The sequence below is a fragment of the Hemitrygon akajei genome, chromosome 29, assembly GCF_048418815.1.
Source record: "Hemitrygon akajei chromosome 29, sHemAka1.3, whole genome shotgun sequence".
Lineage (NCBI taxonomy): Eukaryota > Metazoa > Chordata > Chondrichthyes > Myliobatiformes > Dasyatidae > Hemitrygon > Hemitrygon akajei.
Window position 1 is genome coordinate 41,166,704 of NC_133152.1, and position 15,144 is coordinate 41,181,847.

Consider the following 15,144-nt stretch of genomic DNA (forward strand, 5'->3'; position numbering starts at 1 on the left):
TCTTCCATTTAAGCAAGATTGCTCTTCTTGCTAAAAGAGAGGTAAAAACTAAAACCTGTAGGTTAGGAGTATTTAAAGTTATATCTTCATTTGCAATAATACCAAACAAGGCAGTAAGGGGATTTGGGTCAAATTGGACCCTAAAAAGTTGTGAGAAGGTATGAAATACTTCCCGCCAAAACTTTTCAATTTTAGGGCAAAACCAAAACATATGAATTAAAGAGGCATCAGCAGAGTTGCATTTATTACAAAGTGGAGAAACATTCGGGTAAAAACTGGACGGCTTCTGTTTAGAAATGTAAGCTCTATGAACCACTTTAAATTGTAGAAGAGAATGATGAGCACAGAAAGATGATTTATTAACCCGTTTAAGAATTTTATTCCATCTATCATCAGAAATCTGACAATATAGGTCATCCTCCCAAGCTTTTTTTATTTTATCTAAAAAGTCTTGTCTAGAATCAATCAACAAGTTATAGATACCAGTAATAGAACCATTAACAAAAGGTTTTAAATTTAAAAGATCGTCCAGTAAATTTTTATCAGGAGCTATAGGAAAAGTAGTTAAATGGAAACGTAGAAAATCTCTAATTTGAAGGTATCTATAAAAATGTGTTTTTGGGAGTGCAAATTTATTTGACAATTGGTCAAATGAAGCAAGAGATCCTGAGATAAACAGGTCCCAAAAACACTTAATACTTAACAATTATGTTATCTGTTAGTTTATTTGCTGAAAAAGAGTATGATGCAAGAAGAGAGACAATAGAGGAATTTTTTTACAGAATTAACTTCTAAGGAGACCCATGATGGGCAATCTTTACGATAAATATAATAGGACCAGAAAGTAATATTCCTTATATTGGCAGCCCAATAGTAAAACCTAAAATTGGGTAGGGCTAGTCCACCCATCTCTTTATTTCTTTGTAGGTAAACTTTACTTAGACAAGCTTGTTTATTATTCCAAATATAAGATGTTAAAATTGAATCTAAAAAATCAAAGTAGGTCTTAGGAATAAAAATAGGTAAGGCCAGAAAAAGATATAAAAATTTAGGAAGAATCTTCATTTTAATCGAATTAATTCGGCCAATTAGGGATAAAGAAAGAGGGGACCATTTAGAAAGTGTCTTTTTCACATAATTCAATTAGGGGTTTAAGTTTTCTTTAAATAAATTCTTGAAGTTTTTAGTAATTGTTACACGTAGATATGTAAATTGACTTGTAACAACTTGGAACGGAAATTTGGCATTTGATGACATTAGGTCATTTAAAGGAAATAGCTCACTATTATGTAGGTTCAGCTTATATCCTGAAAAAGAACTAAACTGGGAAATTAAAGAAAGAACCAAAAGTAAAGAAGTTTCAGTGTTGGAGATAAAAAGTAAAATATCATCAGCGTATAATGAAATTTTATGAGTCATACCTTCCCTTAGAATACCAGAAATGACCTTAGATTCTTGAAATGCTATTGCTAAGGGTTCTATAGCTAGAGCAAAAAGTAAAGGACTAAGAGGGCAACCTTGTCTAATTCCCCACTGTAATTTAAAGGGCTTAGAAATTTGGGAGTTAGTAATAACCTGAGCAGTAGGAGACAAGTAGATTAATTTAACCCAATGAATAAAATTAGACCCAAAATTAAACTTTTCTAAGGTCTTAAAAAGATAATTCCACTCAATCCTATCGAAGGCTTTCTCTGCATCTAAACTCTGATATTTTTTTGGATGGTGAATATATCACATTCAATAACTGACATATATTAAAATGTGAGTAACGATTTTTAATAAATCCTGTCTGGTCATGTGATATAATAGATGGTAAAATATTTTCACGTCTTCGAGCTAAGATTTTGGATAAAATTTTTGCATCAACATTTAATAAAGAAATCAGTCTGTATGAAGAACATTCAGCTGGATTTTTTTTAAGAATAAGAGAAATAAAAGCTTCATAAAAAGATTGAGGGAGTTTATCTGATTTAAAGGACTCTGATAAAACAGAGGATAAATAAGGTGTAAGTAACGTAGTGAAAGTTTCATAAAACTCCCCAGGAAAGCCATCAGGTTCTGGGGTCTTACCAGAATGTAAAGCACGGATAGCCTCAGCCACTTCTTCATTGGAAATAGGCTGATCTAACTGTGTTAGACTATCAGCAGACAATGTAGGAATGTTGATATTACTGAAAAAAGCATTCATATAAGTATCATCTGAAGAAGAGTCAGACTGATACAACTTAAGGTAAAAGTCTTTAAATAAGTTGTTAATTTCAGAATGGTCGGATATCTTAGTTCCATTATCTTTAAAAATTTCTGTGATTTGACGATTAACTGTAAAAGATTTTAAGCGATTGGCTAATAAACTACCAGTTCTATCCCCGTGAATGTAAAATTGAGTTTTATCTCTCAACAGCTGTCGTTCAATTGGGTAAGTCAGCAGAAGATTATACTTGGATTGGATTTCAATACGCTTTTTGAGAGAGTGATTTAGATGCATATCATATTTTTACTGAGTTAAGTATTGTATGTAATTAGTTTTGCTACAACAAGTGTATGGGACATTGGAAAAAATGTTGAATTTCCCCATGGGGATGAATAAAGTATCTATCTATCTATCTTATATATACTTGGATCTGGAGATAGGGCATACTTTCGATCAAGATCTTTTAATATTGCTGCTAGGTCAGACCTTTCTTTGTCAGCTTTTTTCTTTACATAGGTAGAGTAAGAGATAATTTCTCCACGAATATATGCTTTAAAAGTATCCCAGACTATATTACCAGCAGTATCTCCTTTAAAATTTTCTTTAAAGATAAAAGTAATATGGTTTCCAAAAACTTTAGAAAATTTTTATCAGATAACAATGATGTTAAAACGCCAACTTCTATTTGGTACAGAGTAAACAGGTAGTCTTAAAACTAGAAGTACAGGTGCATGATCAGACAAAGCAATCTCCTTATAATCACAGGATCGTACCAGTAGAAGCAAGTTTCTATCTATAAAAAAAAACAATCCGAGAGTACATATGATGAACCTGAGAGAAATATGAATATTCCTTTTCTTGGGGGTGTAAAAAACCCCACACGTCAAGAATACTACATTGAAATAAAAAAGATTTAAAAAGTAGGATTGATTTATTAGTGACAGGGGTTTTACTTGAAGAGCGATCTAACATAGGGTCAAGCCAAAAATTAAAATCTCCACCCATCACTAAGGAATACCGATTCAAATCAGGCAGAAAAGAGAAAAGACGTTCAAAGAACAAGGAGTCATCTATATTTGGAGCATATACATTCGCAAATACGATTAGTTTATTCTCAAGACTACCCAAAACAATAACAAAGCGCCCATTTGTATCAGAAATTACATTATGTTGAATAAAGGAGACATTCTGATCAAACAAGATAGAGACGCCTCTCGATCTAGATTGAGAGGGTGAATGAAAATGTATACCCTTCCATCCTTTGAAAGAACGTGAAATATCATCTTTACGAATATAGGTTTCTTGGAGAAAGATTATACGAGTTTTAAGTTTCCGGATATAAGAGAAAATCTTATTTCGTTTAACAGGGTTATTTAGGCCTTTCACATTAAAACTGAGTATATTAATAAAAGAATCCATCAAGTATCCTTTAGTAATGTATAAAAGGTAATCACAGACATGTAGATAGTGAATAAATAACACAGTAAAAACATCCAATCAGCTTTCTGAAAGAACCCATTCCCCCCCCTCCCTCCCCCCAAAGAGAGAAATCAGCCAAGGGAGGCTGAAGACCAAATCTAACATTCCCAACCCAAAACTCCAGTGGCTCCAGAAAATATATATGTATAGCTGTGCTGAATAAACGATTGTATATATATACACACAAAAACAAAACATCAAAGTAAATAAGTTCGCTATTTACTAAAAAAAAAACACCATGGGAAAATAAAAATATTAGTCTCGGTAAAAAGGAAAGACAGATAAGAAAAATCAAATAAGGAAAATCAATAAGTAAAACAACATATACTCGCGAGTGCAAAAAAAGGAGTAAAGAAACAAATAGAAGATAAGTATAAAGGGAAGCGGTTTAGATAGCTTCCTACATGACTAATTTAAGGCATTCAAGGGAGAATGGCTGGCTATGTAAAGCGCTACAGCCTCAAGAACATACAGGAGAATCGGCATCAGCTAATGCCGAAGCTGCAGCAGCGTTCCCAGAGGAGCTCAAGAAACTCATAGAAGAGAAAGGCTACCTTCCAGAGCAAGTCTTCAATTGTGATGAAACTGGCTTGTTCTGGAAGAAGATGCCCAATCATACCTACATCCATAAGAGTGCCCAGCGGGCCCTGGGGTTCAAGGCCTGGAAAGATCACCTTACTCTGGTGCTGTGTGGCAACGCAGCCAGTCACATGATCAAGCCAGGACTCGTCTACTGAGCAAACAACCCCCAGGCCCTTAAGAACAAAAACAAAAATTGCCTACCCATGAAGAAATTCACAATTGCAGATCCAATGGTGCTTATTGCAGCGGCTGTAGATGCCGTAAAGCCTGAGACAGTCAATGCATGTTGGAACCCACGATGGAGTGAGACAGTCAATGATTTCAATATTGATGCAGAAGTCAGGGATATCCTGAACGTTGCAAGGGAAGTTGGCGGGGAAGGCTTCTCTGACATGATGGATGACGATGTCGAGGAACACATAAAAGAGCATAGAGAAACCCTTACCAATGAGGAACTCGAAGATCTGCTGAAAGCCTCTACAGAACATGATGATGATGAAGATTTAGAGGAGGCATAGCCATCAATTTGAACAATTGAAAATTTTGCAGCAGTTTTTCACCAGGCACAAGTGTTAAAGGATATGATCCTTGACTATGATCCTTCGATGGAACGAAGCCTCCATGTCACCGGAGGGATAACAACATGCCTACAACCACTGCAAGATTTGCTGGATGATGCAAAGAAAAACAAGAGACAGCTTCCTATAACAATGTTTCTAACTAAAGCATCTGCAATTCTGAAGTCTCGACGTTCAACACTTGAAGATCCTCAGCCCTCAACCTCCACAGTTCTTGATTTTAGTATTATTGAGCCTCCTCCAAAGCATCCTTATTCCTTAAATAAGACAGTGTAACAACTACTGTACAGGTATTATAAGTTTTACTCGTTGTTTGATTATTGTTCGCCTCACGTCTCGTTCATTCGCTGCTTGTGTTGTGAGCAGGAGGAACACGCAGTCTTTTTTTCTTGTCAATAAGACAGTGCAACTGTAAGTAACAACTACTTACATTGCACTTCCATTGTATTAGGTGTTATAAGTAATCTAGAGATGATTTAAATTATATGGGAGAATGTGCGTAGGTTATATGCAAATATTACACCACTTTATATAACAGACTTGAGCATCCGCGAATTTTAGTATCTGCGTGGGGGTCCCGGAACCAATCCCTCATGGATAAGAAGGGCCAGCTGTATTTCCTACAGAGCTTCACAGATTAGATTATGTTTTAGCTGGTGGGGGTAGGGAGTGGATCCAGGGCTCACAGCCTCAAATTAAGTTGAAAACATGGATTGAGATAACAGAAATCTCTTCAACGAAAGGGCACTTAAACTTAGAAATTTTCTAAGAGGACTGTGGGGTCCTCAGTAATTGAGTACAAACAGGAGAGAAATTTATATTTTTGAATATTAAGTAAATCAGAGTTTAAAAAATCTTCAGGTTTAAGATGGACTACCGAAGACATGCAACAGCTTACTGGTAGTTTGAAAGCAAAGAAATTTGATTAAAAACATCACCTACATTTTTTTTGAAGGTGATAACTGTGGTAATCTATTACCGCATACAATGAAGAAGCGAGTGAAGGCAAAGCAAACTTGAGAGATGTGCGCTGCAAAATTGACGTTCATGGAGTTGGAGCTGTGCTGGTTACTGTGAATGATTCGGAGAGGAGAAAACAAGGCAGAGGAATTCCGATGCCTGTCCAACCAGCTCAGGTGTGATGGTAGATCACTAAGTGCCGAACCGATTTGGAAACGTTGAGGAAGGTTTTTTTGGCAAGCGAAACCTAGGTCCAAAGTGAATTGCTGGGCCTGGAGTGATTCGCCACTGCAGAGTCCGGATCCTAATGTGAAGCACAATCCACTGTTCGGATCATTTAAATGCCGTCCCAGATAGACTGGAAAGGCAGGGTGTCAAGAGTCGGGCGAGGTTGGATCGCACTGGGTGCCAAGCCGATTTGGAGAGGTCAAGAATCGCTTCCTCTGCATGGTGAAAAAGACCCAGAGTGATATGCTATAGCAGAACCTGGGTCCCAATGCGAGGTACGATCTGTTTCTCGGATAATTCAAGTGGCAGCCCAGATAGACTGGGGGCTCCTCTCTCTGCAACGCTAAGGCCTTGAGACTGTCCCCAGCTGCTGTGCTTTATGTCTGCAAACCTAGCGGCAATTTGCCCCACTAATATGACGAACTGAATACCAAGGCTTTGGGCTGCTCCAGGGATTTGGATCTAAGGACTCAATCTGGTTTGCAGTGCTGTTGTTTGCTTCTATTGTTTGCATGATTTGTTTTTTTCCATTTCCCTGTGCACAGAAAGGGTTTTTATTGGTCTTTATATTTTTTTTCTAAATGGTTTCCTATGGGTTTCTTGCTTTGCAGCTGACAGTTAGCAAACAACTTCCAGTAATGCCACCCACCCCTCACCTTATCTTCTTGCCTGTCCATCTCCTCCCTCTGATTCTCCTCCCCCCTGCTCTCTTCCATGGCCTTCTGTCCTCTCCTATCAGACTCCCCTTCTCCATCCCTGTACCTCTTTCACCAATCAACTTCTCAGCTCTTTATTTCATCCCTCTCTCTCCCAGTTTCACCTATCACCTTGTGACTTATGTGTTGGATCATAACTATATGTGCTGTGTGTGAATATACAAACTGTATTGTGCACCTTGGCCCAAGAGGAGTAATACTTCGTTGAGTTGTATGCATGTGTATGGTCGAATGAGAATAAACTTGAACTGTTTATTCCCATCCATAGATGCTGCCTGACTTGCTGAGTTCCTCAACATTTTGTGTGTGCTGCACTGGATTCTGCATTGTTCTGGATTATCCATTTTGACAGGGAAAAGAAAGGAACATTATCTGACGATGAGGTAATACAGTGGGATCTCAGCGTCCTGGTAAGAACCATAATGCAGGAACTGCATAATGCAAAAAACCATAATGCAGGAACTGTAAGTAATTAGGAAATTAACAGAATATTATCACTTGCAGAATCTCGTGTTAATCTATTCCATGAGCTAGTTTGGTAAATGTTCTCTGAACTGCTTCCATCTTATTAACGTAGAGACATAGGACACTGCAAATGTTGGAAAATTGAGATGTGGTCTTACCAATGCTCTGGAAAGCTGAGGCATTAACTTACTTTTGTTCAGTTTCGATTCTCTGAGCAATAAATTATAATACTCTGTTAGTCTCCTAATTACTTATGGTTCCTGCATGCTGGTGTTTGCAAATCATGTACTAAGACAACCAGATCTCGCTGTATTGTCTCATCATCATCTAGTTCTATCATTTAGCAGACATTTGCTGACTCACGTAAACTACGTCCCACTGTGATTTTGTTATACCCTTCTCAACTTATTTCACTACTACACTTGTGTCTTCATTTAGATTAGCAACTATGCTTTTGATGTCTTCATAATCGAAACTGTCTGATGTCATTTCCAGTCATCATCATTATGTGCTGTGTCGTATGACCTGGGCAATCATGGTCATCATTACGTGTTGTGCCGTATGATGTGGGCAATTGTGGTCATCATTATGTGCTGTGTCGTATGACGTGGGCAATTGTGGTCATCATTATGTGCTGTGTCGTATGACGTGGGCAATTGTGATCATCATTATGTGCTGTGTCGTATGATGTGGGCAATTATGGTCTCATGACCATGATTGTTCTTGGCAATTTTTTCTACAGAACTGGTTTGCCGTTGTCTTCCCCTGAGCAATGTCTTTACAAGACAGGTGACCCCAGCCATTATCAATACTCTTCAGAGATCATCTGCCTGGCATCTATGCACCGGCTGTTCATACGACCATCCACCACCTGCTCCCATGGCTTTACCTGGCTCTGATCAGGGGCTAAGCAGGTGATACACCTTGCTCAAGAGTGACCTGTAGACTAGCGAAGGGAAGGAGTACCTTACACCTCCTTTGGTAGAGATGCATCTCCACCCTGCCACCCACATTTCCAGTACACAAGTGTAAAGGAGAACTTAGTAATTGTTACTGTGGATCTGATACAGCTCTAAAAGAAACATAATAAGATAAAGAACACAATGAATATAAACACATAGCTTATATACATAGTATGTTCATAAAGTGATGCTAAGCATGAGAGCATCTGTACATAAGGTACATTTTTATTAATGTACCTTATAAATCAATCTTTTATATAAATTGTGAAGAGTTGCAAAATGCAACTACTTGTACTAAGCCACAGAGCAATTGTTAAAAATTCTCCAAATGTTGCTACTGAATATTCTTAGATGCCCTGATTTGGTACAATTGTGGGTTTTATCAGCAGTTTAGATTAACCATTGAGAATTAAACTTTATAATCACTTCAAATGCCAGCTTACTTCCAAATTACTTTTTGAACTAAATTCTAACCACCACAGTGGGATCTAAACTCACGTTTTAGGTTACACATTTATTGTAGGAACGCATGGAGACGCTTGCAGGCTGCCCTCAGCACATCCTTAGGTTGTGTTGGTTGTTAACACGAACAATGCATTTCACCGTATGTTCTGATGTACACGTGATAAATAAACTTCAATCTTGAATTAGCAGTAATCCTACTCGACATAGTTATTCCGGTAAAATCTTCAATTGACCAAGAAATAAGTGGGAGAGGGAGGGGAATGGGATTGACGATAATGTTTTGTGAGCAGCCATAGCCTTAATGGGCAAAATGATCTCCTTCCATGTCAGAAGAAATTATGAGAAAAACACATTACAAAAGTGCTGATGGAATGAATTTACAGAGTTCTTTAACACATAATTAGGTGGTAAAGTGATTGTTATCTGTTTTGCCATAGCATCATTTCCCCACAAAGACCTTCGATTAAAATCTCTCCAGCTTACCAACTATAAATGTGTCTCTTTAGCATGGCTGGACACATATAACATCACTAAAACAGATTTCAAAAATATGATTTCTTTGTCTCATAAAAAAATTAACAATGTTTAAATCAGATACTGCTGCATGCAGCACAGATATGAAATGAATATCTAGACATCATACATTTTTTCTTAAATGAAATAGACTGCAATTTGAGAGCAAGAAAACATCTGAATTTTAGAAATTAGCAGATAATACCAAATATCCGTGTACAACTAAAAGAAGATTGAGTTCAAAATAAAACCACAAACATTCTTTGTGATAGTCGAAGCATTTTTCAGGCAATTGTTTATTTAAAAACTGACATCACCATGCTGCAACCCTCTCAGTAAAAAGGGAATATCATTCAGTCGCTTGCACCATAGTCATTGTTCACTGGTCTTAGCTAAACGGAGACTTCAAAAAGGAAGGCATGTTGTTAGAGCAAAGGACGGGGGTGGGGGGGGGGGGGTTCAGAGAGTGAGGGGTGACAAGGGGAGTGAGGAGATGAATCCCAAGATTTCCTTCCCTGAAGAACATTAGTGACCCCGACTGGATTTTTTTTTAATAGTTTGCTAGTTTTCTAGTCAACATTCCAGATACCAGTAGATGCAAGATTTAAATTCTCCTGTTGCCACGGTGAGATTCAAACATGTCTCTGGATCAACTGCCTAGTCCTCCTGCATGTCTGATCAATAATTTAACAACTATGGAACCTATAATTAAGATATGAACCTTGCATAAAAGTCCAAATTCAGTGAAGCTGACCAAGAAGTAACCAGACTGTTGATAAACACCACTCCATCAATAACATTCTTTAGGAATGGAAAGTGATCAAGTCCATTTGTGGCTGTAGATCAGGGGTTTCCAATATGGGGAGAAAAGGTTGGGGACCCCTGCTCTAGATCCACAATATGCCATTAGCTCCTCAAAGCCCTTTGAAATTACTTCTACACCAACAGACAGCAGTACTCACTTTTTGTAACTGAGGAGGTTATAATGTTGACAATAAAATAAATGAGGCCTGGGAAATCTTCAGAATTCAGCAAAAGAAAACACCTTAAGCTTTGTTAAAGAAAAATAAAGTAAAATACTGGAGTACTCTGACAAGAAACAAAATATTAACACTTCTAAAGATGAGTAAAGAAAAACATTCGATAATGCAAATCTAAATCTTTTTCAGATTTTAGACTGAAGAAATTATGTTCAGAAATAAGGAAATGGCAGAAAAATTAAACATAATTTCAGTCCATCTTCAAAAAAGATCCCGAAAACTTTCTGGAACCAGATTTAGAGTAAATAACAAGTTCAAAGAAATTAGCACAAATAGAGAATTATTCATATCAAATTTTCTACGAGAATCAGTTTTAATATCAGACATATGCTGTAGAATTCGTTGTTTTGTGGCAGCAATAGTGTAATACATACAATAACTATAAATCATATATATTTAAAAAGTAAATTGAATAAACAGTGCAAATAAAAGAGCAAAAAAAATAGTGAGGTAATGTTCATAGGGTGGTCCATTGTCCATTCAGAAATCTGTTAGTGGAGGAGTAAAAGCCTAAATTCTGAGTGTGCTTTCAGGCTCTTGTACCTCTCCCTGATGGTAGCAACCATTCTTCTGATTCACGGTTACAATTTACTAAAGTCACAGAATGAGCTCATTTCTTGCAGTTAAGTGTAAGTATATCCGTTTCAGCTTCTTTAGTTTCCAGGTCAAAGTATAAAATGTTTTTTACTCTCAAATGAATCATAACACAAAGCACAAAGATAGAGAGAATTGAAATAGAAAAAACATTTGTCAAAAGAGCAAACCTTTTCTTTAACTGAACATTCTAAAGGGTACATACCGCACTGTCTGAAAGTTGTTTCAGATATGGCAGCAATTGTTTGTTTACTGAACTCTACTTGTTTATTCTCCCCAATCTCTTCGCAAAGACATCCAACAGTGTAGTGAACAGCAGCTCGTAGTCTCTATAAAAGAGAAATTCCTTTTTAAATACAGGATGATTTGTAAAGAAGGTGTGCAGCATGCTTGGTTACAAAAGTCAGGAAGTCATATTGCAGCTGTGTAAAAGACAGCTTATGTGCTGTCTGTATTATTGTGTGCTGGAGTATTGTATGCAGTTCTGGTCACTATGTTACAGAAAGGATGCAGAAAGCTTTGAAAAGGGTGCTGCAGAAGAGGTTCATCTGGATGTTGCCTCAATTGGAGACTATTAGCTACTGGGAAAGGTTGGATAAATTTGTATTTCTTTTTCTGGAGTGTCAGGAATTTGAGGGGAGATGTGATATAAGTTTATAAAGTTATGAAAAGCATAGGTAAGATAGCTAGACTAGTGGTCACCAACCTTTTTAAGCCCAAGATCCCCTACCTTAGCCTCAATGGAAGGCGAGATCAACCCCAGATCGATTAGTTACACGCATACGCACCGGGGCAGAAAAGAATGGAAGTAAAACCCTACAACCCAGAAGTAGAAATAATGTATAAACACCAGGGATACCCACACTTTTCTTGCACCGTGGACCAGTTTAATATTGACAATATTCTAGTGGACCAGCCGACGGGGGTGGGGGGGGGGGGGTGTTAAACACAACGGGAATACAGCGATACTCGAAGCGGGTTCCTTATGTCCAATCTATTCCGTAATTTAGTTTTCGCGGCACTCAGCTTCTGTCCCACTTGCTCACGTTTTTTCCGCTGGAAAAACTCAACGGGTTTGTCTTTAAGTGCAGGGTGCTTGGACTCAGTGTGCCGAAGCAGTTTTGAGGGCTTCATTGCCTCATTAGACAGCCTCCCGGGCCCGAACTCCAGCCTCCCGCCCACCCGCCACCAGACGCCTTGGCCAGTGCGGCTGGTCGTGGGTGGTGTGAGAGGACAAGGTCAGGGCCGAAGGTCCCCGTGCCGGGGCCATAGCGTTCGCAGTCCGGCAGGGTGCCTGCCCCCCCCCCGCCGTAGGATCTATTGGCCAACAAAAGTTTGCTTCAGTAGATGGCAGCGAGGTAGTTGCTCTGCTACTTACGAAACGCTGAGCCTGAATTAGGTCGTCTGCGAATATTTTAGCACTGGGTTCCCCACGAACATTCGGTGTGCTAACCAGGTTTAGAGACAGTGCCCATCAGTCTGTGCTCCAGGCCAGCAGCAACGGCACTTCCCATCGGCCATGCGAGGCGGCCAGTGATCCCCGGCGTGAGGGTATCACTGCATTCAGGCGACTGATGACCTCGCGTGTATTCAAGTTCAACAGTGGGCATGACAGGGAATGAGGAAAGGTGCAGCTGACTCATATCGTTTCCTCATGGCTTAGTAGTTGGGGACCACTGAAGGCATGCGCACTGGGCAGAAAGAACGGAACTAAACCCCTGCAACCCAGAAACAATTTCTCAACAGTATTTGTGCATTTATTTTTAATTTTTTTCGGGATCTACTGAGAAAGTCTCAAAGATCGCGATTGATGGGTTGGCGACCACTAAGCTAGACAGAGATTTACCCCCTCCAGGGTGGAAATGTCAAATACTAGAGGGCTTAGCTTTAAGGTGAAATGTAGAACGTTTAAAGGAAATATGCAAGGAAAGTTTCTCTTTTACACACAGTGACAGTTGACTGGACAGATAAGTTGCCGCGGATGCGGGGTGGGTAGAAGCAGTGCGGCGTGTGGCTAAGTGGTTAACCAAGTGGTTAAGGCGTCAGTCTAGTGATCTGAAGGTCGCTAGTTCGAGCCTCAACTGAGGCAGCATGTTGTGTCCTTGAGCAAGGCACTTAACCACACATTGCTCTGCAACGACACCGGTGCCATGGGTCCTAATGCCGTCCCCTTGGACAACATTGGTGGCGTGTGAGGGGAAGCATCTGCCGGTCTTCCATACAACCTTGCCCAGGCCTCAGTCATCATCGAAAATAGATGGACAGCCAAAGAAGAGAAGAAGCAGATGATATGATCAAAATCAAAATCAAATTTATTATCAAAAATAGGTATATGTTAGCATACACTACCTTGAGTTACATTTTCTTGCAGACATTTACAGAAAAATCAAGAAATAGAATTTATGAAAAATGATAAAGACTGACAAGCAACCAATGTTGAAAAGACGACAAATTGTACAAATAAAAAATTCCTGAGAATTTGAGTTGCAGATAGAGTCACTTAAGAGGCTTTCAGATACCCACATGCATGTACAGGGAATTGGGAAATATAGATAATGTGCAGAAAGATATGATTAGCTAAGTTTGGCATTATATCAGCACAGACACAGGAGCTGTCTCTCTGCTGTACTGTTCTTTATTCTATTAAGCTGTAGCAGATTGCAGATCCTATAGTAAGCCCAAAGTATCTCTTAGGACTATTTGAAGAGTCTTTAACAGAAGTTTATCAGCTATACAACTCTCAACCTTAAGCTACTGGAGAATGAAGATGAAAAATCTTCAATGCAAATAAAGAATCAAATTTTATAATAAATTGAATATTGCATTTAGATAAGTTGTATTTCTTCTTGCAATGAAATGAGGGTGAGACCTTGCACAACAGAACAATATAGAACATAATGTGGGATATATTTTCTACAATATGCAAGATCTATCAAGCAAGATATAACAGCCTTACAACGTGTGCCACCAGGCTCAGAGGCAACTTTTATCTTGCTGTTATAAGACAATAGAACAAACCATGTGTATGCTAAAATTGACTCTTAACCTTACAGTCTACCTCACCATGGCCTTGTACCTTATCTGCCTGTAGCACACTTTCTCTGTAACTGTAAATCTATAATCTGCATTCTGTTATTGTTTTCCCTTGCATTACCTCAGTACATTGATACGACGAAATGCTCTGCACGGATGGCATACAAAACAAGGTTTTTCCACCGTACTTCGGTGGACATGGCAATGATAAACCAATCTCCTAACGGGTGCACAAACATATTGAATAAGAATTTCCAAAGTTCCAGCTGCAATTTTTTAGAACAGAGAACAGTGCAATTCTACAGAATTATTTAAATAAAGCAATTTGACATATGAATATATAGAGAATGAACAATGTACATATGAGCCATGTGCAGGCAGAAGAGATTAGTTTATTTGGGGATTAATGGCAGCTCCAATCAACATCTTGCACTGAATATTCTATTCCTGTGCTTTTTTTTATGTTCTACTAGGAATTTGGTTTAAAAAAAACCGAAAGTAGTCGCAAGATGAGGATTGCTATCATGATGACTGGTTGAATGAGGACTGACTAAATTTGAACATTTAAGCTTGTCCCTGAATTCCAGAAGGTAAGGACAGGAACTCAGAGGGCCGATCAGCATCTGTGAGGGGAGATAGGGAACTGTCAACGATTTGGGTCGAAACCCTGCATCAATTCCTCTCCCTCTATAGGTGCTGCTCGACCCGCTGAGTTTCTCCGGCATTATTTGTTGCTGCATGAGCTGGGGGGGGAGGGGGGGTCGACGGCTTTCTATTCCCCTTGTTTAGTGCAGCCCCTGGTGTTATTGCAAACTTTTACCGGATTGGCCGAGATTGCAAATGAGTTGTTCGAGCGCGCCGACTGTTTACTTCACTAGGAGCTCTTATCGCGCTCAGACATCGCTTTGCCGGATGCGCGACCGCCACACAGAACACTGGGGAAAAGGAGAAGAGGTGAACTGAGTCAGCGACTACCTGAGAATACGCGGTACGTTGCTCGGCGCCGACCTCCGCCATAACGCGCGGCCTTGCCGTTTGATCTTTCCCGCCGGCTGAGTCGGACGGTGTCCCCGAGCGGACAATCGGAGCGCGTTAGCCGCTCACTACCGCCGAACCCAGCCTACTGACAATCCCTCAGCACTGCAGCCTTGGAGAGGAGCCTTCTCAAATGTCACTTAAGGTTTATTCTGCGTTCTTATCATATTCAAATGGTTTGAAGTATTATCCTTCCTTAAACCGGGGATTGTAAACTCAGCCAGCTCCATCATGGGCACTACCCTCGAGTCCCCACCACCAAGGACTTTTTCAAAAAGTGATACCTCAAGAAGACAGCTTCCA

The 15,144-nt window shown here is 39.3% G+C and overlaps 1 protein-coding gene across 4 annotated transcripts in view; it reads right to left on the minus strand.

Annotated features, from left to right (window-relative positions):
* cenps (centromere protein S) overlaps nt 1–14,910 on the minus strand; it is a 59,911-nt gene extending 45,001 nt beyond the window's left edge. For all 4 annotated transcript variants that reach the window (XM_073032211.1, XM_073032213.1, XM_073032214.1 and 1 more), the window contains exons 1-2: nt 14,782–14,910; nt 10,979–11,102 (exon numbers count right to left, since the gene is read on the minus strand). In XM_073032211.1, coding sequence (XP_072888312.1) covers nt 10,979–11,102; nt 14,782–14,823 — 166 coding nt within the window. In that variant the 5' untranslated portion in view covers nt 14,824–14,910. The remainder of the gene's footprint in view (nt 1–10,978; nt 11,103–14,781) is intronic.
* Between the last annotated feature and the right edge of the window lie 234 nt (nt 14,911–15,144).